This window comes from Panthera uncia (genome assembly GCF_023721935.1).
Source record: "Panthera uncia isolate 11264 chromosome B3 unlocalized genomic scaffold, Puncia_PCG_1.0 HiC_scaffold_1, whole genome shotgun sequence".
NCBI lineage: Eukaryota > Metazoa > Chordata > Mammalia > Carnivora > Felidae > Panthera > Panthera uncia.
The window spans coordinates 7,600,761-7,624,512 of record NW_026057582.1 but is presented as its reverse complement, the minus strand read 5'-3'; the positions used below and the strand labels follow the sequence as shown (position 1 = coordinate 7,624,512).

The window sequence follows — 23,752 nt, the reverse complement described above, 5'->3', positions numbered from 1 at the left end:
CCCCCCCCCCCCCCCCCCCCCCCCCCCCCCCCCCCCCCCCCGCAGTCTGTCTCATGCATTAACCAGAGTGATCCTTTGAAGACGTAAGTCAGAGCATGCCGCTTCTCCGCGCGGAACCTTCCCAGAATTTCCCATCTCACTGCGAGTTAAAGTAGGTGTCCTGACAGTGGCCTGTGTGTTGGGTGCCATCACCACCCCAGGCCCTTTCACGTCTCTGATGTCAGCTAATGCTCTCCCCCAGCTGATTCTTCTCCAGCTGCCCCCACCTCCTCGCTGCTCTGAGAGCAAGCTGGACATACTCTTGGCCCCAGGGCCTTTGCACTTGCTGCCCCCTCAGGGTGGGGTGCTCTTCCTCGAGATGACCGCGTGGCCAGCCGCCCTCCCTGTATGGCGGGTTCAGCTCTAGACCTCTGCAACCAAGTGAATATTATGATAAAGGAAGTCAAGCGAATGTTTTGGTTTCCTAGTGCAAATATAAAAGTTATGTTTACACTCTTCTGTAGTCTGTTCAACGTGCAATATAGCGTTACATCTGAGAAAACAGTCTGTGTACCTTAATTAAAAAAATTTTTATTGCTAAAAACGCTAACAATCGTCTGAGCTTTCAGTGAGTCGTAACCACTGATCACAGATAACCATAATAGATCTAATAATGATGGAAAAAGCTTGAAACAGTGTGAAAATTTCCAAAAACTATCGAGACACAAAGTGAGCAAATGCCGTTGGAAAAATGGCACCGGTAGATTTGTGCTGCAGAAACTTGCCACAAACCTTCAGTTTGGTAAAACAACACAGTATCTGTGAAGCGCAATAAAGCAACGCACAATAGAAGGAGATGGGCCTGTAATTAGCATCTATAAGAGGACCTTTGCACTAATCCCACTTGTAATGCTTTTCCAGTTGTGTGTGTGTGTGTGTGTGTGTGTCCATAATCACCAAGAATATGTTAGTATTATACAGTCTGTTTTACCTGTTGGGTCCATACACTCTCTTCATTCTTTTTTTAATTGTGTGTGTGTGGGGGGAGTAACAACATAAAATGACAAAATATACCACCCCAGCCGTTTTTTAGTGTACAGTTCATTAGCCTTAGGTATTTGCGTTGTGGTGTAACCAGTCTCCAGAACTCTTTCTATCTTGCAGGTTTGAAACTATACCCGTTAGACAGCAGCTCCCCTTCTCCTCCTCCCCTCAGCCCTGGCAACCATTCTGTTTTCTGTTTCTGTGAATTTGACTGCTGTAGATACCTCATGTAGCGGATACATATTTGTGGATACATACAACATTTGTCTTTCTGTGACTAGCTTATTTCACTCAGCATGTCTTCAAGATTCATCCGTACTGTAGCGTGTCAGAATTTTCTCTTTTTTTTTTATAAATTAAAAATGTTTCTTTATTTTTAAGAGAGGGAGATAGAGAGACAGCAGGGGAGGGGCAGAGAGAGAGGGAGACAGAGAATCCCAAGCAGGCTCCGCAGCTGTCAGCGCAGAGCCCGACGGGGGGGGGGGCTCGAACTCACAAACCGCGAGATTGTGACCTGAGCCAAAACCAAGAGTCAGACGCTTAGCCGGCTGAGCCCCCCAAGCGTCCCAGAATTTCCTCTCCTTGTAAGGCTGAGTCCTACTGCATTGTCTCTACACGCCACCTCTTGTTCTTCCACTCCTCTGCCCAGGGACCCCTGGGTTGCTTCCGCCTCTCGACTGTTGTCCGCAGTGTTGCCGTGAACCTGGTGTGCGACTGTCTGAGACCGTACCCTCTTCTCTTGAGATCGGTAGGCCGACGGGAAAAGCATAGCAATCAGTTCTGGTTTTGTGTACGCCTCCAACTTAATTTCAGAGCTCTTAATTTTATTTCTAACATCTTAATTTTATTTAGCAGCATGTTTTTCTTTTATGTAATTTACTCGCACTTTGTAAAATTTGTATTTTGGCGTAAGCTGGGGAAGCGTAGGCGGGCCCCTTTTTTAACATGGTTCACTCCTGGAAAACCGTACGTCAAAAAGCAGAACAGACTCCTTGAGAAAACAAGCCGTGGCTCCTCACGGTTACATTTCCCAAATTATCTAGAGAGCGAACGGCCTAAACTGTGGCAGGAACATCAGGATGGTGTTGCATTGCGGCAGCAAAGGACGAGAATGTTTCCAGAGGGAAGGAATGAACACCAGTGTCGTGCTCTCCCGAGCAGGGAGAGGGTGCGCGTCATCTGGACTCAGTGCCCTTAGCAAGATCGCTGGGAGGTGGCTCCTGAAGGTGGGTGTGGACGGGGCGGGAAGCAGGTGTGGCGCCAGCGAGGAGAAAGGAGAGGTCAGTACGCACACGGTCACTGAGACATATTGAGACATTTGCGTGAAAGGAAGAAGAAAGTTAGATTAACGGTGGAAGGGGACTAATTCATAGTGAAAGTCCTAAGAAGGCTGGAGGGGATGGGCTCCAGGCCCAGCCGAAGGGTAGGGGAGGAGAGCTTCCCTGACTTGTTATAGGAGGGATGGAGGGATGGGAAGGCTGGATGGATGCAGAGGTGGGCGTGACGTCCCTGTGGGCGGTTCCTAGGTTTGGGTCTTAGAAAGGTAAGAGAATGCCCACTCGAAGCTTCAGTTTCCTCTCTGGACTAGGGGCTGAGGTCATCTGTGGAGACGTACGTGTTAAGAAGGGGAATTACGGTTCCCGGGAGGATAAACAGGGTTCGACCTTGTCATTGTGGAGACGGGGAAGAGACTCGAGTTGCCGGGCTTTTAGAAGGAGGGCAGTGTCCGCTGCATTTGAGTGATGTGTATTAAGCACAAAGTTAGACATCAGATACTCGAGGGGCGAAGAAACCCTTTTTGATGTTTATGTGTACACATTCCTTGAATTCCTGCCTAAGTGGTGTGTTGTAAGACAGTTCTTGCACCCAGGGAGCTTATCAACGTACAGAACATTTATTACATGAAATAAGAGGTGAGGACAGTCCTGAAACCTCAGAGACCAGATCTGACTGAAGAAGAGAGAGATCTTTGGGCTCGAGAAAGATTTCAGTGCTTGTCCACGGGGGAGGGCTTGAAAAAGCTGTACACGGCAAAGAGCGGAGATAAGAATCCTCAGGTACCATGTTCATGGGATGGTGAACAGTCCAGTTTGCTCAGAATTCACTGTGAGTCACTGTGCCTCCATGCCGTTTAAAAACACACCAGAGAAGGGGCGCCTGGGTGGCTCAGTCGGTTAAGCGGCTGACTTCGGCTCAGGTCATGATCTCCCGGTCCGTGAGTTCGAGCCCCGCGTCGGGCTCTGTGCTGACAGCTGGGAGCCTGGAGCCCGCTTCGGATTCTGTGTCTCCTCTCTGCCCCTTCCCTGCTCATGCTCTCTCTCTGTCTCTCAAAAATGAATAAATGTTAAAGAAAAAATGTTTTTTAAACATACCAGAGAAGCGCAGGATTTAAAGACAATTTCCTAAAAATATGTGACCCCCCCCGCAGAGGAACTTACACGCATAATGTCTATTTTAGGGAAAATTTATGACTAGCCGTCCAGTGTATAACAGGGTTTATTACTGCACTGTAATTTCCCAGTTTGGGTATGATGAATTTGTAGAGCTCATTAAGTATAAGTGGTGTCTCTCGATCCATTCAAGCTTTTTTCTGTCTTCAGCAGGAGACTGGAAAAAAACGATTCCAAATTTGAATCCAGGACTTGAAAAGTATCAGTGGTCTAAATACAGTACCATATTGTGATAAATATAGCTGTTGAAATTAAAAAAAATCTCTTCACAAAACTTTGTTTTAATATTCACAGCAGAACTTTTTTGGGAATGTTATCTGAGAAACAGGACCGTTTTCTTATCAGAGCTGACTATTAATTAGGGTATTGTTTCAGATATAAAAGTTGATCTGCCACTGAAATTCCATTTGAATATGTATAGTTCCAAGCTTGCTTTGTGTATTTAATAACTTTAGTACCATAATTACTCTGTTTACAATTAAATTTTGGTGAATATGCTAATACGGACTGTGGCAGCGAGTGGTTTCAGCAAAGGGCAGTGCTGGTCTGCATCTTGATGTGCTTTTCCCCTTGCATCTGTATCGCATTCACTATCACCGGGGAAAGAGATGTTCAGATTATGTAACGGGTTATATGGCGGCAAAGTTTTCCCTTTCTTGGCCTCTTCCCCATAAGCTGCCATAGTAGTGGATTCGCCGTGCTCCCGGTGGGCAGAAGCGACGTAGGAAGGTTTAATTTGGTGGAAGTTCGCGCCTTCCGGCGTATTCTTTAATAGAAACCTGATGTAGGTATTGGTTTCGTTATTGGAAGAAACCTATAATGTATTAAAGCGATTGTTGAACTGAAATTAGTGTTTTAAGTTCTTTAGGAAAGTCACTGAGTTACCGAGGCAAATGCTTATGGGTGTAACACTTCGTTTTTGAGCAGGGGCTTCTGGTTTTCAATAGTTCTCCTCCCTTCTTTTGAGAAATCACTTAAAAAGGAACAAGGAGATTGACCAACGCCCATCTCCTACTGTCTGAAACCAGGAGACTTCTGTAACCCTGACCCAGAAAGTAAGGGGGCGGCCAGATGCCGTCAAGATCAAACGGCTGTGCTGGGACGTGGAAAGGGGACACGCCGGGGGCCGAGACCCAGATCTTAGACCACGCCGGCAGAGTGGTGTTCTCCAGAGTGGGGGCCACAACCGGTAAGCCTTTGTTTGGAGGAACAGGAATGGGTGACGACAGCAACTTTGTGTGGAAAAGAACAACAACTTCATGTGAACTTTTATTGTCTGTCATTGACCCCGGCTGTGTGGTGGGTTTACGTTCCTCGAACCCTGCGCATCTCCCTACTGTGCATGAGGGACCGAGGAGAAGAAACTGGGTAACCATTTGGAAACTTGCAGACTCTTAACCTCTGATTGTATCTTATACCAGTGTAAGTGTAGACAAAGAAAGTTGTATCAGCAAATGATGAAGCCGTAAAACAACTAAAAGAAGGCCTGGGAGATGTTTGACGAGAGTCACTGGAAGGGGTCTTTCCAAGGATTCCATGAAGTCCAAAAGCTAAAAATACACAGTATCAAAGGGCAGATGGGGAAAATTATTTGCAGTTTCAAGAGTTTATTTCTCTACTAGAGAACGTATAACAAGCGCCTGTAAATAAAAAAGCAAAAGGCAACTGATAGCTCACAGGAAACCAAGTGCAGATTTGACTTAGGAGTGCATGGGTGTGTGTGTGTGTGTGTGTGTGTGTGTGTGTGTGTGTGTGTGTCTGATGGGACAAGCTCATAGAGTGTGAAGAGATTGTCAGTTTCAGTCTCTTGGTGATTGTTAACTACAGGAACAGTAATTTTTTTAGTGCTTAAAAACAAAATAGTTCACAATACGGAAGACCTTATTAAGCAGATAGATACAGACTCCACGAATTCTAAGGTACTGTTAGGACCACCCCCGATGTCATAAAATAGAACCCCCGGCCCCATCCTCACCACAACTTTCTTATGCTTCCAAAAGTAACTTCTGTCTTTTAGGGCGATCATTTCCTTTTCTTTATAGTTTTATCACGCACATGTGCGTCCCTAAACACTGCAGTTTAGATTGGCCTGATTTTGTTTTGTTTCAGGTACTATGTTGTTTTACGTCTCTTTGCGTCTGGTTCTCTTCTCCCCCATCTCTCCTTTTTCTACCCTTACCAGTTGCAGAAATGGGATTATATGGACCTTAGGGTTTCCCACCCTTGGGATTTTGCTGATTGCAATCCTGTGCTATAGCTTATCATGTTCTTCTGTTCTTTTCATATCCTGTGAATTGGTAGGCTTGATCAGATTCAGGGTCTATTTTTTCTTTTTCTTTTTTGGCAAGATTACTTCATGGGTATGAGCATGTTCTTTTATCAGGAGGAGTATAATATGTCTGGACATCTCTCATATTTTGATGTTAGTAGCTATCAGGGCTCAGTGTCTGGATCCATTAATTCATTAGAAGGTGGAAAGGGTGCTAACCTAAAACCATTCTTATTCATTTATTAGCTGAAAATTTTCCATAAGGAGAAATTTCTCTTCATTTAATATTTGGTTACCCTGCGGTACAATTCATGTAAGTAAGAAAAGATAAATGCTTGATTCTTTTCATTCATTCATTCCTTTCTTTCTTTTTTTTTTTTAAATTTTTCGAACCACCTTTCAAAATTACGTGGTTTCCTATTATTCTCTAGAGGTGACCACTTAGGTTTTCTTACTATTATAAACTCTTGGATTTACCCATTTTATTTGTTTTAATCCATAGCAGTTATTATCCTTATTGACTCAAACTGGCCCATCTTTAGTCAGTGGGAGCATCTCATTTGGCTCCTTAGACATATCTGACATAACCCCAGTCATCTTTGAGAGATTCCTTGACACCTAGAAATGACAAGGTGTCCCAAGTGCGCCTTGTACACTTGTAGCTTCAGACCCGGAACCAGCCATTTCCTCAAGGGACCTGGTTTCTTTTAGAGGGAACAGTATTTCAAGAATACAATTTATGCACTAGAGATAATCACTACTACTGGTTTGGTTATTTTTTTTGAAGCTTTTTTTGCGAATAAGGCTAGCAAACACAAAAGGGTGTGTGTGTGTGTGTGTGTGTGTGTGTGTGTGTGTGTGTTTTGCAGAAGATAAAATAACTTCTGAATTACAAATATTTCCCAGTAAAGCATTTTAAGCCTTACCTCTTCTTTCATCTGCATCCCCTTTCTTTCAATTTGAATCTTGATTTTTAAGGATACAAGGGGATGACCATTAAAATATCACGTAATTACTCATTTACATTATGCCACAGCTGTATACAGTAACCTTAGTTAACAAAACCAAGTAGCACTTGTGTAATGGTTTCTGGAAAGTTGTTTTCTTTTTTGCGTGTGTTCTCCCATTTTTTTTTTTTTTTTTTTACAGTTGTGCCCTACCTACTTTGTCAGGACATGTGCCCATTATATACTCTGTGCTGTCCTGATTGCCCTTGGTGACTCGGTTCTACAAATAAATATATGTAAATACATAAATAAATACCCGCTTCCCGCTCGCCATGTTTCTTCGTGCATTTTGGATATCTAAGGCTTGTTCTGCCGTGGGTTCTGACTCCCTTTTTCCATGTGGAGAACACTTTGGTCTTTGTACTTGAAATTTAACTGAGCATAAAATCTTCCGTTTGTGTTTTCTTTGTCTTAAGTTTGTTACTTTCTCTTTTTTCCCTGGCACAAGTGTTGCTGTCAAAGTGAGGACAGCCTGATTTATTTTCCTTACAAAAGATCTGTTTTCGGCCTGGATGCTCAAGGAATATTTGCTCTCACCACGGAGTTTGGTAATTTTTTACTAGGCTGTGCTGGGCGTGGGTCATGCTGAGCTGATTGCTCCTGTGGACCGTGTGTGCTGCAACCTTTTTTTTTTTTTTTTTTTGATTCACATTTTTTTTTTTTTTTTTTTTTTAAGTTCAGCGAACTCTTCTTAAAGTGTCTTTAGTATCCTATTCCTTTGCTTTGGTTCTCTTTGTGGTATGTTCGTTGTCTTTTTCCGTGTTCTGAATTTATGATTTTCTCCTGAAATGTTTCTCTTTTTCACGCTTTTTTATTTTTAGTTATTTTTTATTTTTTTTAAAGTTCGTTTTGAGAGACAGAGAGAGACAGAGACAGCAAGCGAGCACACGTGCACGTGGGGAGGGGTAGAAAGTCAGGGAGAGAGTCCCAAGCAGGCCCCACGCTCGGTGTGGATCCTGACACCGGGCTGGATCCCCCGACCACGAGATGATGTCCTGAGCAGGTATCAGGAGTTGGGGACTTAACCGGCTGAACCACCCAGGTGCCCCCACCCTTTGCGATTTTTAAAGTTTGTTCCTTTTCACTGGACTATTTCTGTTAAGTCACTGTGTTTAAATTGCATTCAGTTTGATGCTCCTTCGAGTTTAGTTTTCATTTTGGAAATGATTGTTACTTTTTAGTTTCCTTCTATCTCTTGGTTTCTGAGTTTTTCTAGTTCTGATCTTAGTCTTTATATATATATATAAATGTTTAAGCTTCTTTTGAAATATTGGTTCATAGCTCTCAATTTTTTGGCAGGCACGCTTTATGTATTTTTCTGAAGGGGTTTTTTTTTTTTTTTTTTTAAATTTTTGAGTTTGCATGGGACTGGGCCTTGATCCTCTTTTTGGTTGCTGAGTTTCATAAGCAATTTTTCTTTTATGTGCAATTAGTTCTAGATGGGTTCTAGATGGGTCAGTCGGGTCGACTTCCTGTCATCCTTTACAGCCTCCTTTTCTTTTTCGTTTTTCATTTTGTTTCGGTTTTTTTTTGGTGTCACGTTCCGAACCATGGAGGCGAACTTACACATCTACTTTGATTTGAACCTTCTTTCCCCTTTCTTTGTATTATCTTCGCGATGCTCAGTTTGGGTTCCATTGCTAGCAGTTTTTCCTCCACCTGAGGGAGAGTTCTGGCTGGTTGGTCCTTCGAGCCGTGGAGGCCGGCCCGCCCCAGCCCTCCCGGGGAGCCCCCGCCGCTCGCCCGCTGCCCGCTGCCGGAGTGTGCACAGCCCTTCCCGGCCGTGGCTGCTGTTCCCGCATTGTCTCCGTGCTTCTGAGAAGTACCTGCTGGTAACCTGGGGATTCTCAGATTCGTCAGACACACCGCCGCACTTCTGCCGCTTCCCTGCCAGCTGCTGGTGGCACGTGGGCCATCCCGCTGTCTGCGGCCTCTTCACCCGCTCCCATTTCGGGGTTTGTGGAGGTGAGGGATGTTGTCACCCGCTCTTGTTGGAGATGCCGTCCCTGGGGTTTGAGGCTTGCTCTCCAGTTGTCCTGGTTGGGTTTTCTGGGGGAAATTTCGGGAGATGAGACCGGTGAGCTGGCGGTCCCACCCCCTTCAGTAGCAGTGAACCTTTGGACGTGGCGGTTTGTACAGACGTCAGGAGGCCGGCCGTGACGGCCTCCGCTCTGTGCGACGGCTTTTCGGGAGGAAGGAAAAGTCAGTCCAGACTGTGCTAATGATCACATTTAGGCTGTGGGAATAAAACTGAGAGTAAAAGCTAACCACATACTTCGGAGGAAAAACGCTTTTTGTTGACCACCGTTTCTATTGAGTAGAAGGTGAGGCAGAATATTTCATTTGAAATATGGTCGCTTTTGGAAAGGAATTCCAGAAAGACACAAAAGATAGTCTAGTTACTGTCTTGAGTTCCAGAAAGAGGAAAAGATTTTTTTTTTTTTTTTAACTCATTTTCAACTGTCTTGACTCCTCTAAGGACAGTGTCAAATAGGAGATTATGCTGATGATTTGATACAGTTGGGTAAATTGAGAAGGCATCCCTCGTAGTGTTTGGTAGAACTGTCTGTCGTGGTTGTTCCTTGTACTCAGCTACAACCATAGCTGTAAAAGTCACCTTGTGTATTGAGTCTGGCTGTCAGGGTTTACACTGAAACTCATTCAGGGAGATTTTACAATGATTAAAAATATGCATCAAGAGAACTGCTTGAGAGGAAGACATAATTGCCACCTTCATTTATTCTGAAGATATTTTGTTAACTTAGAGAAGATTCAGACGATGAAGAAGGGTTGGTGTTCTATAAGAAGAATTTTAAAAATCCCCAATAAGTTCATAAAGAGTATTTGCATCTATGGAGTTTATGCCTGTGGAGGGATAGTGGGTGGATATTTGCTAAAATATCCCCGTCTGATGTCGTGTGTATGGATTTGGACTGCCTGGGCTCCAGACTGAGCCACCTTTTGCGAATTGTCCTCTCTTAACAGACTTCGTTCACGTGAACAGCCGTTTCAGGTGCTGCGGACCACCCCATAAACTCTTACTGCCCTCTTTGTGGTCTCTGATAGTTTCAAGGAACTATAGCCTCCCAAAGAGTATTCGTTTTACGTCTTTTTCAATTCGTAATTGTAGAGCTGAGAATTTGGCCCCCCGCCCCCCGCCCCTTCCCCGCCTGGGTTCTTTCTCTCAGTGAGGTAAGCTGCATATGAGGGCACTTAAAGCCCAGAGAGAAGTGACTTGATCAGCGTCACCCATCCCGCTGGTGTCATAGCTGCACTGGAATCTGGGCCTTTTGATCCCAGCCCTGGGCCGTTTTCACAGTAACACCGCTTTCCCTGAGTGTTAACGTTCAGTGTGTCCGTGAGTGAGAAGGGTGAATCGAGGGTCACCGCCAGAAGGGACAGTGGTGACAAGGGAAGCATGCAATGCTGGCTGTCACCAAACAGCCCCAGTTCCCTTGTCACTGTTCTGAAAGGTCTGCTCCTTCACTGCTGATTTTGTACTTGGGGGCCGTGCTGCTGAGGCTTTGGGGCCCCGTCCGTCGGTCCTCAGGGCAGATTTCTGCTGCTCTCCCGCTTCCTAGGTCTCCAGCCTTGGATGCGCTGCCACACTTGGCCAAGCCTTCGTTTCCTCTTCTGTGAAATGGGGACGAGAATGTAAGCCTCACAGCGTTGTGAGTGAGGCTGGCTGGGGGCCCATGTGTAAAGCGTCGCCTGTCGGGTCGTAAATGCGCTTCCTCATTTGAAAAGCCCAGAGCTTTTCTGTGGAGCCCAGAGCTTTCCTTCGTGGAAAATGTTTCAGCACTTCTAGGATTATAATTCTGAACGTCGCTTTCTTTTATATTATAGTGAAGATGCCTCGAGTAAAAGTGGCTCAGGCTGGAAGACAGGGCCCCACAAAGAGACAACTTGCCGAACACTTTGCAGCTGGGGAGATCATCACTGACATGACGAAGAAGGAGTGGAAACTAGGATCCCCCATCGGCCAGGGCGGCTTCGGTTGCATATATCTTGGTGAGTGTACGACTGCTGCTGAATGTTTATTTTTGAGAGACAGAGTGCAACTGGGGGGGGGGGGGGGGGGGGGGCAGAGAGAGAAGGACCGAGGACGTGAAGCCGGCTCTGCGCTGACAGCCGCGGGCCCGACGCGGGGCTCGAACTCACGAACCACAAGGTCGTGGCCTGAGCTGAAGTCGGACGCTCAGCCGACCGAGCCCCCCAGGCACCCCGGTGTAGGACTACTTGTAATTGCCCGTCCAAAGATTGACATGCTTTCTTATTGAAGGAGTTTCTAAGCTAGGAGCTTTTCACAGGTTGTTCCTAACGATTTCTAGATTCAACTTAAGACTGTATGGTTAGGCAACTGCGTCTCTGACACAGGAGCGGAAAGGAAAGTTGATTTAATCACAGTAGAAAAAGAGGGTAGCGTATCTGTAATATTGTGCTTTAGATGTTTAAGATATTTTCTATAGTCTCAATCTCTTCCGATACCCGGAGAAAGCCCTGGCCACCTTCCTTTCTGTACCTCCATTCAGTTAGGATCGATTCCCTTTATTTTGGCTTAATTTGGAGATTTTTAGATCTTTAACAGGTGTGGATTTGGTTTTTCTTTCTATACAACTCTAGTAGGCATCCTAATGGAATTGGGAGAATGTGTTATTAATGAGCAAACTTACTCTGAAATTTGGGGAGACCCGTGTGGAACCCTGAGATTCTACAGGTGAACTAAATTGTTGATATAAAAAAATATTTTACCTGATTGCTTCTAGAGCTGACCGCTTCACCTGGAATATTAGTAGCGATACAGTTAGAGTTCATGTTTCTTTTGATACTTCTTTCTGACTTTTCCGTGATATGTTCTCACTCCACCTCTACTCTCAATTTAGTTAACTATTTACTTAATTATATAGTTTCTGCCACGAGGTTTATAACATTTTATTTTCAGTAGTGGAACCCTTTTTTCTTCCAAGCAGCATCTTACTCAAGATACTAATATTAGATACTAGGTTCGTGTCAGTCATGGAAACTTGTCGGCACTGAGATTCTCAGGTCCCACCCCTGGCCTAGGAATCCGAATCAGACACTGTAGGGAGAGGGCCCAGCGGTGCGACCGAACAAGTGCCCCGGGGGATTCAGATGCATGCTGACATTTGAGAGCCCCTTGGCAGGGATCAAGAGCTCTTACTCAGGAGGGTCCGACTCCGACTCCTCCAGGACCAGTGGGGGTGTCGGGTTAGCTGCCGCCTCTTAGAGGTGTGTTCGTGACACAGCTTGAAACCCAGTGCCCTACTGTGCGTGTAAATACGATTCCTCTAGGTCAGTGGCGCCTCAGACAGGTGCCGATTCTTTCGTTTTGTTCAGAGCCAGAGCCCGTCCCGGTAAACTAGGCTGTCTGTTCAGGTGAGAACCCTCATAAACCGTGCAAGGTTAGTAGCCATGCTGGCAGGTATGTAGGTTTTGACCTTGTGGTTTAGAGGTGGCGCATGGTACGAGCCGTCTATACCGCAGACCGCGGGCACCCAGGACAGCTCCCGTGAGGAGTGGCAGCTGGAAGCAAGGAGGCTCTTGGTTCTGCCTTGGTTAACTTGCTTTGTAACCTTTGGCACATCTGCAGCTTGGGTCGCGTTTGTGCTGTTTTATTTGTATTTGTATTTATCGTTGGAAAGTGCCATCTGATAGTGAGTAGTTTTAATATCCAGTGATTTCTGCAATAAAACTGTGCTTTTGTAAAGCTGAGCTGATCAATGTGGATTTGCTTTAATATCGCTGCCTCCAGTTTCTCTCTCTGGGCCCACTGATACACAGAAGCAGCCGTGTTCAGGATCCGCAGCAATTTCCGCTAATGAATTCAAAAGATTGCTTTTGGATTTTCTTGGGTATTTTCTGTGGCATTTGCTCGTGTCTGCCTTTCCTTCTCACAGAGATGGTTTCCGTTGTGTTTCACGGTGACGCTTCCCTCGTGGTGTCCTTGCTGCCTCTTCGGAGGTGCTTGGTCGTTCTTGGAAGACTTCCGTGCTCCTCAGCTTTCCTTTCTTGGCTCACTTGTCATTCTGTGTGTTGTCTCTGAGTGACCTCTTCCGTTTCACGGCTGCCGTTACTGTCTTTTCACTGTCGATGTCCACATCTTTTGTCTGGAGCCTAGGACTCGATCCCCCAAGTGCAGGCCCGCAGCCGGTGGCCTTCAGGGCTCTCTCCTTGGACGTCGCACAGGCTCTCTCGTGACTGACTAGGAGAGGATTAGCTCACGCCAGGCACTGGGAAGGCCTTCTCAAGTGTTCCTTCACCACTGTCCCTGCTACTTCGTCTAGTCCTGTTGCTTTACCTGTGGGGCTTTCTCTCTCCATGTTTGCCGACCCTGCCTTAGTGCAGGTCATTTTCAGGTCTTGTTTGGATTCTTGCCACGGCAGTGACTTTTCTCTGTTCAGTCTTGCCCCCTGCGTCCCATTGTTCACATCGTGGCTTGAACGATCTAAACTAGTTAAATTCTGTAATGGCTCGCCCTGGCCCTGGGGACAAAGTGCCAGATTTTTGGGAATGGCATACAAGACCCTTCCTATAGTCTGGTCCCTGTGTAACGTTTATCTTCGTCCCTTTTATTTTCTCAGAATCTGTGCCTTGGCCATCATGCTGCCCTTTGCCCCTTGATCTCTGTACGTGATGCTTCTTTTCTTCATTTTTCCAAAGCTGGGTTTAGAGCAGGTACCGTCTGTTTATATTTGCTTTGCGTTAACCTTTTTTTTTTTTTTTCCATTTTAATTTTTTGTTTTTGAGAGAGAGAGCCGGGAGGGGCAGAGAGAGAGGGAGACAGAGAATCCCAAGCAGGCTCCGCACTATCAGCACGGAGCCAGACGTGGGGTTCGAACCACGAACTGTGAGATCATGACCTGAGCCGAAATCAAGAGTCGGATGCTTCACTGACAGAGCCACCCAGGCGCCCCAACCCTTTCTTACTGCTTTCCATGCTGTGTTGAAACCATTTTTCTTTCTCGCCAATGGGAGATCTCCCGTACTCTTTGTGCGTGGCGTATTTTGTAGCACATGATGTTCAAATGAGTTGTTGAGCTGCCTTTTCCCCTTTCCTCACTTGAATTGTGCAGTATGACTGCGATACTATCCTTATTTTAATATTTTGTATACTGCATGCTTATTTAAAAAAAAAACAACAACCTGATTTCTATCACTAACTCAGCATCTGAGTGATGTATCTTGGAGCTCCCACTTTCCGTCCGCCCACGTTAGCCGTTCTTGTGACTCAGTGTTCCTTCTTCAGTGTGAAGTACCTTAGCTGCAGCCTCTTCAAAATACTGCTGTTTCCCAGCTGATTGGCAGTTTCTTGATTTCCTTTTCCTTCCCTCCTTCATCTCATCACCTTCTAATGTGAGAATGCCTTAGGGCTCGGTCCTGGGGTCTCCTCCTTTTTCTGTCCTCACTCATTCCCTAGGGGTCTTCTGGGCTCCTGGTTTTAAGTGAGTGGTATTTCCATGTTGACGACTCTCAAATTCATTTCTCGAACGTGGACCTTTCTTGTGAACTCAAGACTTGTAGATCAACTGCCTGTTTAACAATCGAACTTGGATGTTTCGTGAGCATCTGAGACTTCAGGCAGCCTGGAGCACCAGCTCTTCCTGCGGTTTTCTCTGTCTTAGTAAGTAGCAGCTTCCTCTTTGCAGTTACTCAGGCTCAAAACTTGGAGGCCTCCTTACCTCCTTTCCCGCCCTTGTCCTCTCTATCCAGTTCACCAACAGATCCGGCGGGCTCTTCTCTGGAAACGCCCATAGTCAGACCACTTCGCGGCACTTGGTCGGCTGCCACCCTGGCTCAGGCCTCTGCCGTCTCTCGCCTGGAGCGTCGTAACAGCCCGGCCGACCTCCCTGCCTCTGCCCTTGCCCTGTGCACGCCGTTGTCCACCAGGCAGCCTGAAGAATTCTTAAGGGATCGAAGTCTGATCTTGCCATCCTCTTCCCGGCACCTTCCAGCGGCTCTCCGGCTCAATCGCAGTGACAGCTTTATGTCACCCATCATGCTGCTGTTTGTTCCCTGCTGCGTTTCTGATCGGTCCCCTGTTCCTTTCCACCTCACTTAATTTTTTCCAGCTACTTTGGCCTCCTTGCTTTCCTCAGACTCGTCAGAGACTTTCCACGTCAGGGCCTTTGTGCTGGTTTGCCTGGAATGTTCTTCCCCAGATATTTGCGTGGCTTATTCCCTCCCTGCCTCAGACCGCTGCTCCAGTGACACCCTGGCAGGGAGGTTTCTCCTGGTACCTTGCAGCATTTGTCTGCCCTCCGTTCCTGCCTCATTTTCCCTCTGTAGCACTTACACCATCAAGCGTACTTGGTATTTTAATAGTTGTTGGTGTCCTACCACTGAAACGTCAGCTTCACAAGCGGAGCGATTACTTCCTTCTGTTCATTACCGAATCACTTTCCTAGACACTGGCATATAGGAGGAGGTCCTCTGTAGAAATATCTGTTTAATGAATGTGGGCGGCCTAACCCTCCTGATGCAGTCAGTGTTCCAGGGCACCTGTGCTGCTCTGTTCGCAGGCAATGAAATGGCAGCCACGTTAAGAGTATTACGGATGGCAGCTCAGAGTTCTGGTGCCAACATCCTGGCTGTTGGGTTAGAGGAGTTTTGCTTTTTTCTTTTCCCCCAAAACTAGTGGCTTTTGGAATTTTAGCTCCTCTCTTTTCTTCCTTTTTTTTTCTTTTTCCTTTTTTTTTTTTAATTTTTAAGTGCCCCTTCTTAAAAGGATTCCCTGGTTTGTATATTTAAGAAATTTTATCAGTTACCGTCCTCTTGGGAATTCACAGCCTACATTAGCATATCAAAGGCCATGAGCACTTTGGAATTAAAGAAATCTTTAACTCAGAGTTTTCCATACTTAATTGATGATCATTTTGAAGATACCAGCAATTATAAGAGGCATTTCAATTTCAGACATGTTAACTCATGAAAAAAAAGTCTTCACGTTGATGAGATACACTGTAATGATAATCCTGAGACACATATTTGGGAACTGAAATTTATTCTGTCAAGGAGTTTTAGATACACAGACCTAAATATTAACAAAGGGTTGGTTAACAGGCTAATTAAAACGATGCTACTTCTTGTTCTGATATTACATATGTCACTTTTTCAAACAGCTGATCTGAATTCTTCGAAATCTGTGGGCAGTGATGCACCCTGTGTTGTAAAAGTGGTAAGAAAAGATTTTAGCTGCTTTTCTTCTTTGTTGAATGGGTATAGTATTTACTTTGTAAAACATCCTTTTTGATGACTAGAATTAATTGAACCGCAAGGTACTATATTTTTAACAGTGCTTAATAAATATTTAATAAGACACAAAAGTAGCTTTATAATTTGCAATAATTTGCGTTCAAACGTCTGTTTCCTCTCTTTGGAATTACAGTGATACTGGTATTTGGTGGGAAATGAACGGAAGCATGGAGGTATACAGACATGGAACAAAAATACGCAGCTCATTCTGTTTATTTCAGCTATGTTTGCAATAGTTGAGATGCTTTATTGATACCATATAAGACTGTACTAGTTTAATGAAATTTTGCTGTATTTTATCTTGCATTTGCTTGTCAGCTTCCACTTGGTCAGTGTTTTCTTTTCCCAGGTTTCTCCCCTTCCCCTTCCATTTTTGTAAATTATATTATTTATATAATTGTGATCACTTGGGACTTTGTTTTTGCCAAACTGATGTTGAAATTAGTTTGTAACGAGGAGAGGTTGACGGCATCTTATCTGGTATAAGCATACTTTGCGTGGCCAGGTCCACGTATATATTGGTGCACCAAAGAGCATTTTAGCTACTGTTTTTTATTAGGAATATATTATGCATCTTTCTGCTTACAAAGTTACAGTTGTAACTCCTCTTAGAGTTTTTTCAATCCGTGTGAAGAACATGTTTTTGTTAAATAATGGAAGAGATAACAGGGTCTGTTATTTAGGCAAATCACCCACATAAGTTCCCCACCCCTACTTTTTTTCTAGAGGCTATAGAACTCGGAATTATCCTGAAGATTTGTGTTTGGTGTGTTTTATTTTACTCTCTTTTCAGTGAAGAATAGATCTGATCTCTTGTGAATTAACTCTTTTGGACCTGAATTGTTTTAGTGATTGTTTTTAACACTTTTTTATTCAGGCGTAGTTTTTACAAGGAAAGCCATAGATACTGAATAATTTGAATACTTTTGACAAGTGCATATGCCTGTGTAACTCTCACCCCTCTCAAAATAATACAATGTCTCCATCACCCCAAAAAGATTTCTCGTGTCCTTTTCTGGTCAAACCCCTACTTCCTGTACCCTTTGAGGTAACCACTTATCTGAGATTTTGGTTGTGTGTGTGTGGGTTTTTTTTTTTACTTTTGCTGTGGATAAGTTATTATTGTCTGGAAGGTCACAGAAATGATACTGTACTCTATATACTGTTTTGTTTCTGACTTACACTCAGCATAATGTTTAATATTGCTTATTCATGTTGTTGGTAGTTCCTTGTTCAGTCTTACTGCTCAGAATATTATATTATGTGGACATATTACAGCTTTTTTTTCCCTTTCCATTTCCTGTTGATAGACATTTGGATTGTTTCCAGTTTTAGGCCATTATGAATAAAGCTTCTCTGAAGATTTTTGTACAAGGTTTTTTATTTCTCTTGGATAAATACCTAGAAGGAGAATCGCTGGTTTACAGGGAAGGTGCATATTCACATTTATAAGACGGATTTTCCAAGTGGTTCTGCCACCTGACACGTCCACCAGCCACGTGTGGGAGTTCCGGTCGCTTCCGCGTCCTCCTCCGTGTGTGTGCTTGTCGGGTCGGTGGGTTTGCAGCCGTGATACGTGTCTTCGAGTTTTACTAGGTGGCAGATTTGGATCACTTTTTCTAAGTAATTGTGCTTCCTGGGCATTTGGAGTGCCTCTTCGGTCTTTCTTTTTTTTTTTTTTTTTAATATCTAGGTTGTTTTGCGTTTTGTGATTGAGCAGTAAGAGAGTTGTTCTGGGCACAAGTCTCCTTCCAGATGTATGTGTTGTCAATATTTTCTCCCGGGTTGTAGTTTGCCTGTTTATCTTGTGAATGCTTTCTCTGCATCGGCTGAGATGGATCCCAGGCTTTTTCTCCCTCGTTCTGTTAATGTGGCAGTGATATCGGTTGGTCGTTTGAGCGTAGGACTATTATTCTTAACATACACTCCACTTAGTTATGACATGTCACGCTTTTTACATAATGCTGGAATCGATTTGCTGATATTTTGTGAAGGGTTTTTATGTCTGTGTTCATGAGGGATGTTGGTCTTTAATTTTGTTCTAATATTTCTAGATTTTAAAAACGTCCAATCTCCTGGTTTGGTTTTGGCGGCGGGGTCATCGGCCTCCTGGCCCCTCAGAACCCCGAGTTGCCCCCTTTTTACTCTGGTGCCTCCGTGAGGAAAGCTGGGGCTGCCTGGGGCTCGTTCTGTTTGTTTCCCGTCTTTTAGAGGTACTACCCGTTCTGCCTAATGTCTGAAAATAGTAACTCCCTCTTCTGTCCAGTGTGTTAGTGATACTTGTTGACCGGGGGCAGCTAACTGGGTCCCGGTTACCCGGTCCTGCCCGGAGTGCAGGTAAGGTCGACAGCTTCAAGTGTGTGTCCTGTCATTTCCCTTTTCTTCAGGCCCTTTCGTTTCGGATTTTTCTCCTGCTTCTGTGCATTCACGTTCCTTTTGAAATACTCAGTGTGCTGCTGTAGCAGAGGAGCGAACGTTCTTACTTTTAAATCGGGTTGTTTGTGTGGAGGTGCAGAATATTATCTGCATTTGTCTCCGACACGACAGCTTAAAATTAAAATCTGTGGGAAGACGAGTTTCTTCTTAGGATCTTTACAGAGTTGACGTTGTGCGAAGAGGGCGAGTCCACTCAGGACTTCTCCTGATCTTGAGGTTCCAACGCCGTGGTTCCCTGTGACCAGTCTGCCGTTGGCCAACGTGCACACAGTGCCCCCCACGTCGTGGAGGGCCGCTGCCGGGGCCGCGTCCTGGGGGTGGGATGGATGTGGAGACAGGTCTCTCTTCCCTGTAGCCTGACAGCCCTTAGGCTGCGGTTTATTTTAGAATTAGGATGTTCTGCTTTCTTACGGGCAATTCCAAGCACTTTTCGTTGGTGTTCAGTGTGACTTCACTTTCACCACCTGTTTTACTTACAGAGTTATGGCAAAAATGGGTAGGAGCAACATTTCTTAGCTGCTTAATAAGGTGGTAAATTGCTCTCTATTTCTAAGTTTAAAGCCTTTTGTTATCAGACCTCGTTCAGCGTTCTGCATCTCCTGTCTCCTAATCTAGTTCTGTTCCCATTAGCCCGTATTACTCCTTCTCTTTGTAATTAGGACAGTGATGAATACTCAGCTGATTTCTCTTTTGCGTGTAATATCTCCGTAACATGTTCGGTGTGGTAGTTTGGCTGTGATCCTGGAAGAACGCCACAAACAAAACGGTATTAGTGACTTCCCCTTTCCTCTCTCAGGGAGAGAGAGGGCTTGCTGGTTTCCTCCTGGATACTCGTCTTCTCTGAGCTCCTTCAAACTCTAGAAGCACGCATCCTGTTTCCCTGTAGTTTGCGGTTTCGTAAGCGCACGTCCTCCTCATGCCGCCAGTTGGTTTTCACTTTTGTAGGTTTCTCTCTCTGGCTGGATTTTAAGTTGTCTGGTGATAAGGACCTCGTTGCAAACTTGTTTTCTTGGTGTCGTTTTTAAATGCCTGTTTCATTCTTTTGAAAACTTTGTAGCTGTAACTTCCCACCACCTTTTAATTTCTAGATGCCACCCGTCCCTCGTCTGTTTCTTTCCGAGCAGGCCTCTTCACGATTTGCCTCCGCCTGTGACGTGCTGGGCCGTAGCTCTGTCCGCTACTGTTCTGTAACTCTTTTGTTCTCAGAGCTTTATAACATTAAAAATTGAGATGGTTCATCAAACAGAAGCATATAAAATAAGTACCAGATCTTTCCAGTATGAAAATCAACTGTTTATGAACATTCGCCATTTAAAACATTAGGGGCTGTTAAAAATCATGTTTTCAAAGAACAAGGACTACTCTTTGGGGGAAATTTCATAATTAAGTATTAAAAAAAAAGCAAGATACAATACTACGTGTAGTATGGAGGCAGTTTTATAAAATGGTCATATATATGCGAAGAAAATATATCAAAGTATTTCCACATTTTCTAAAACAAGCACATATGTTATCTTTGGGGAAAAAAAACCCTCAGCAAATTGTTATTTAAGAAATAATCGAAGGCAAATTGATTTTTAATGTGAAATTAGACTTCATAACGTAATGGCGTATCAAGTCAAACAGTGGTTCTCCGCTCCGGTTGTACGGTGTAGTCAGAACCTCTGGGTGCAGGGCCTGGTTCTTGGTATTTTTAGCAAAGCTCCCCAGGGGATTCTTTTTCGCGTTAAGGTTGAGAACCGCCGGTAGAGTCTGGCACACGGCACGCCTTAATTATATTCAGTGGCATCCTGTGTGCATACCCCTGTTGACCTTTGTGGATCCGTTTATGCAGGAGAGGCGGCAGGTACCCTGTGCTTCTGGGAGGCCTCTGCCTCCGTGCGGAGGACTTGTCAGAAAATGTGGTCCCTGCTAATATGCGGGTCTGCTATGTGAAAGAGCTTCAAATGGTTAACCCACCGATGTCTTAGTTACACGTGGTCTTGAAATGCAGTAAAGACACGCATATTCAAGATAGGTGTTTAGGTACATTTTAAATATATTCCCTCTCCTACCCAATGGCCGTTCTGGTTCTGTTTAGGGCCTTATTCCTTACTGACTTACGGGCGCAGCCTTGGAGTTGGGGTGCCGGGTCACCAGCGACGGTGAACTCGTATCCTCTGCCTGTAGATAACCGAGAGACACTGTATTTTATCTCAGGAAAGACGATGTGCAGCGATGAATGGTAAACTGGTAAGACGGTGGGTAGCAGGGAGGAAGAGTTCTCTTTTGTGTTTTCTTATTAACAGACTTTAATAATGAATTCGTTGTCACTTCCACACCCCCTTCCCGTCACGTCCGGGAGCTGATGGCAGAACTGAGCGGGAGGCCGGACTTTTGGGTCTTGTATCCTAAACAGTTCTTTATAGCGTGGTCACTTTCCAGGGTGAACTGACATAAAAGCTGTATTTTCGAAGTTCCCTGGCAAGAAGTTTACAGCCTGATGTTTCGTTTCCCTCACCGACTGTATGAGAAGTGACCTGAATTTTCAGTTCCTATATCATAATTTTTTGGTAGGAAGGGGAAACTTTATACAGCTTCATTTTTAAATGGCAGCCAGTTGCTTTTACATGGTGCCATTGAAATATATCACATTTTAAGTTTTTTTCTGTTGTCTTCTTCATTTTGACACTTAGAAGTCTTAAAGAAACGTTCAGTGATATTCTAGTTAAAATGTCAGTCCCAATTTCTTTTCTAAATCTTGGCTATTACAGAGTTGGCAAAGTATTTTAGATTTGAAATATGTTAATAAAATTTTAGTTATGAGTTAAGGTATTTTCTTCAACAGAAATAGCTAGCTTTGGCTGCAGAGTGCAATGCCAAGAAAGTAGCTCCTTTATTTTGTTATAATGGACTCTTATTGGATTAGAAAAAGTATGAAATGAGCTCAAAGAGCCTTCGTTGTAGTGGGGCTTTCCTTATAATAGTCTGATTTATATGGGTTGATTCTTATTATTATAAGTTTAATAAATTATTGCCTGAAGGGAAGCTTCAAAATTAAACTTGATAGGACATAGGTTGAAACTGAATAGCTCAGAATTTTATACTGATGCTAATAAGCCAGGATTTGTCTTAGGAAAACCCCTTTCAAACCTGAATTATATTAATAAGCTGTTCTACAAGTTAGCCTTTGGAGAGGAACTTTACCAGAATTTCTTCTCTCGAATTTCCATTTCTTTCTTCGTTTCTTGCACTGAGTGTGCTACTCCTGCTGAAGGCCCGTTCTTGGCCGTAGACTATATGCGTGCACAGGCGTCTGTCCAAGCGCCGAGGCCGAGACGCGAGCCACAGGTCACGGCGAAACTTGAGGTACGGAGTCCAAAAGTTCGGGATCTGGACTCGTACCTTGGATGTTGGTTAGTTTCCCCTTCGTAAAAGGTGGCGAGATGCCACATCCTTGTGCACCACTCTGTTCCAAGGCTGGCCTGAAGAGTCTACTTAACCTGGAACAAGGCAAGTTTATTTTCGGTGTCCGAGCCAGGTGTTAGTTATATGCTGCCTGTTTGCTGTTGAGTGCTCGCTCATTCTTAACTGGGCCTGGCCTCTCTGCACGTTGGCTAGTCTTCCTATAGGGGCTTGAACTGGGGATTCCTGAAAGGCTTGGGCCTCATCGTCGTTTCTTCTAATGTTCTGCTGACCCTTGAACTCCAGCTATACGGGTGTTCTGTCCAAAATAAGTTTCTTCCCGTATTTCCTAAAAGAAAAGCGACCTTAAAATTGATTTGGAAAAGTTAGCTTCCTCCTGTGACGTTTTCGCTGCTTTAAAAAATTGTTCTCAGATTCTCGATAAACAAGATAATCCCAACAGAAATGATGAAACGTGAAATACTAACCAGTTTTGATTCAGACATAATTTACTATTTAAAAAGTCCACAAAATTGTAAGATCGTTTTTACCCTTCTAAAGCTATTTCACAAGGCAAAACTCTCAACAGGCTGATATTTCTTGTTTGTCCATACTTGTGTGTGTGTGTGTATACCCCTTTACAAATAATTTTCGCGGTTAATATTCCTTAAAATGTAAAATGAATGTAATCCAGTGTAGTTGGTGGAACACGATTATTACTGAGCCCCATTTTTCTCTTGACTTTGAATTATCACGGGGGAAGTAAATTGTAGGGCTCCTTAGTTTGAAAAACACGGGAATCGGTGTCAGAAAGGAAGGGATGCAGCTAAACGGCCTGTGCTTGCTCGCTCTGGAGTTCCAGAAGATTCTCATTGTGACAAGGTCACAACTAGATACGACTGTGTGAGAAACAGGGAAAAGAGTAGGATTTTGCCCGATTGGTTAAGTCGGGTATTGAAATTTTATTAGATCTCAGAGGCATCTGGTAGCCCCTTGGTGAAACAGTTCACATGGTTGCCGATCATTGCTTTAAGAGAAAGTTTAATAAAGATGAAAATGAGTTTAAAGATTTTTCATAAACTTCTGCAAAGACTGAGCTGTGTATCTGATTTTGAGCATTTTATCACTGACAAAAGTGTAGCTTGAGAGAAATATAAGACTCATGGCCTCTTAGAACATCTAGAACATTTCGGAGGAGTTTGACTTAAACGTAGTTATTACAACCTTAAGTTCACAATTACGTTGGAAAGAAAAATTGATGTTAGTCCTTTTTGAAGTTTCATTGATACTAACGACTTAGTCCTTTTTGAAGTTTGTTTGAAAATAACTCCCTGATGTTAACAACTGTTAGTGTCACTTACCCGTTCTGTTTTAAGGAGCCCAGTGACAACGGACCCCTCTTTACTGAACTGAAGTTCTACCAGCGAGCTGCCAAACCAGAGCAAAGTAAGGAGTACAGCACACATCTGCTTACACTCTTAAAATGACCCCTGGTTGTTGTTTTAGGTCAAAACCAGGGCACTGGATCTTATATTTTGATGCCTTGTTATTTTTATTTTTTACTTCATGAATCAATTTCATTTTAAGGAGATTTGTAGGAGAGAATTCTGATTTCTTCCTGGGTTTGTTATGATAAGATTTCACCTAAATTGATATGTAGAATAAAGTTAATAAATGATATGATTTAGGAAATATTGTTAAAAATTGAGATATAATCCTAATTCACGTATATCACTCAAGGATCTCTCAATCTTTTTGAGTATTTTTTCTAAACTGCAGACAACATAACCTGGGAGGGAGGCAGGATGCTACAATTGTTGAACTTGAAGAGACTGTTAAGGAAGAGAGGGGGACCTCTTCAAGCCTCCCCTCCCCTCCCCCCCCCCCCCCCCCCCCCCCCTCCCCCCCCC

General features: G+C 44.1%; 1 protein-coding gene across 4 annotated transcripts in view; it reads left to right on the top strand.

Moving 5' to 3' along the window:
• The window catches only part of VRK1 (VRK serine/threonine kinase 1), a 76,886-nt gene that overhangs the window by 24,106 nt on the left and 29,028 nt on the right, over positions 1-23,752 (top strand). For all 4 annotated transcript variants that reach the window (XR_007453597.1, XM_049612190.1, XM_049612189.1 and 1 more), the window contains exons 2-4: positions 10,596-10,760; positions 15,890-15,945; positions 23,219-23,288. Coding sequence is in view for 3 of the 4 variants with exons in the window: in XM_049612190.1 (XP_049468147.1) it covers positions 10,601-10,760; positions 15,890-15,945; positions 23,219-23,288 (286 nt within the window). In the remaining variant the exon portion in view is untranslated. The remainder of the gene's footprint in view (positions 1-10,595; positions 10,761-15,889; positions 15,946-23,218; positions 23,289-23,752) is intronic.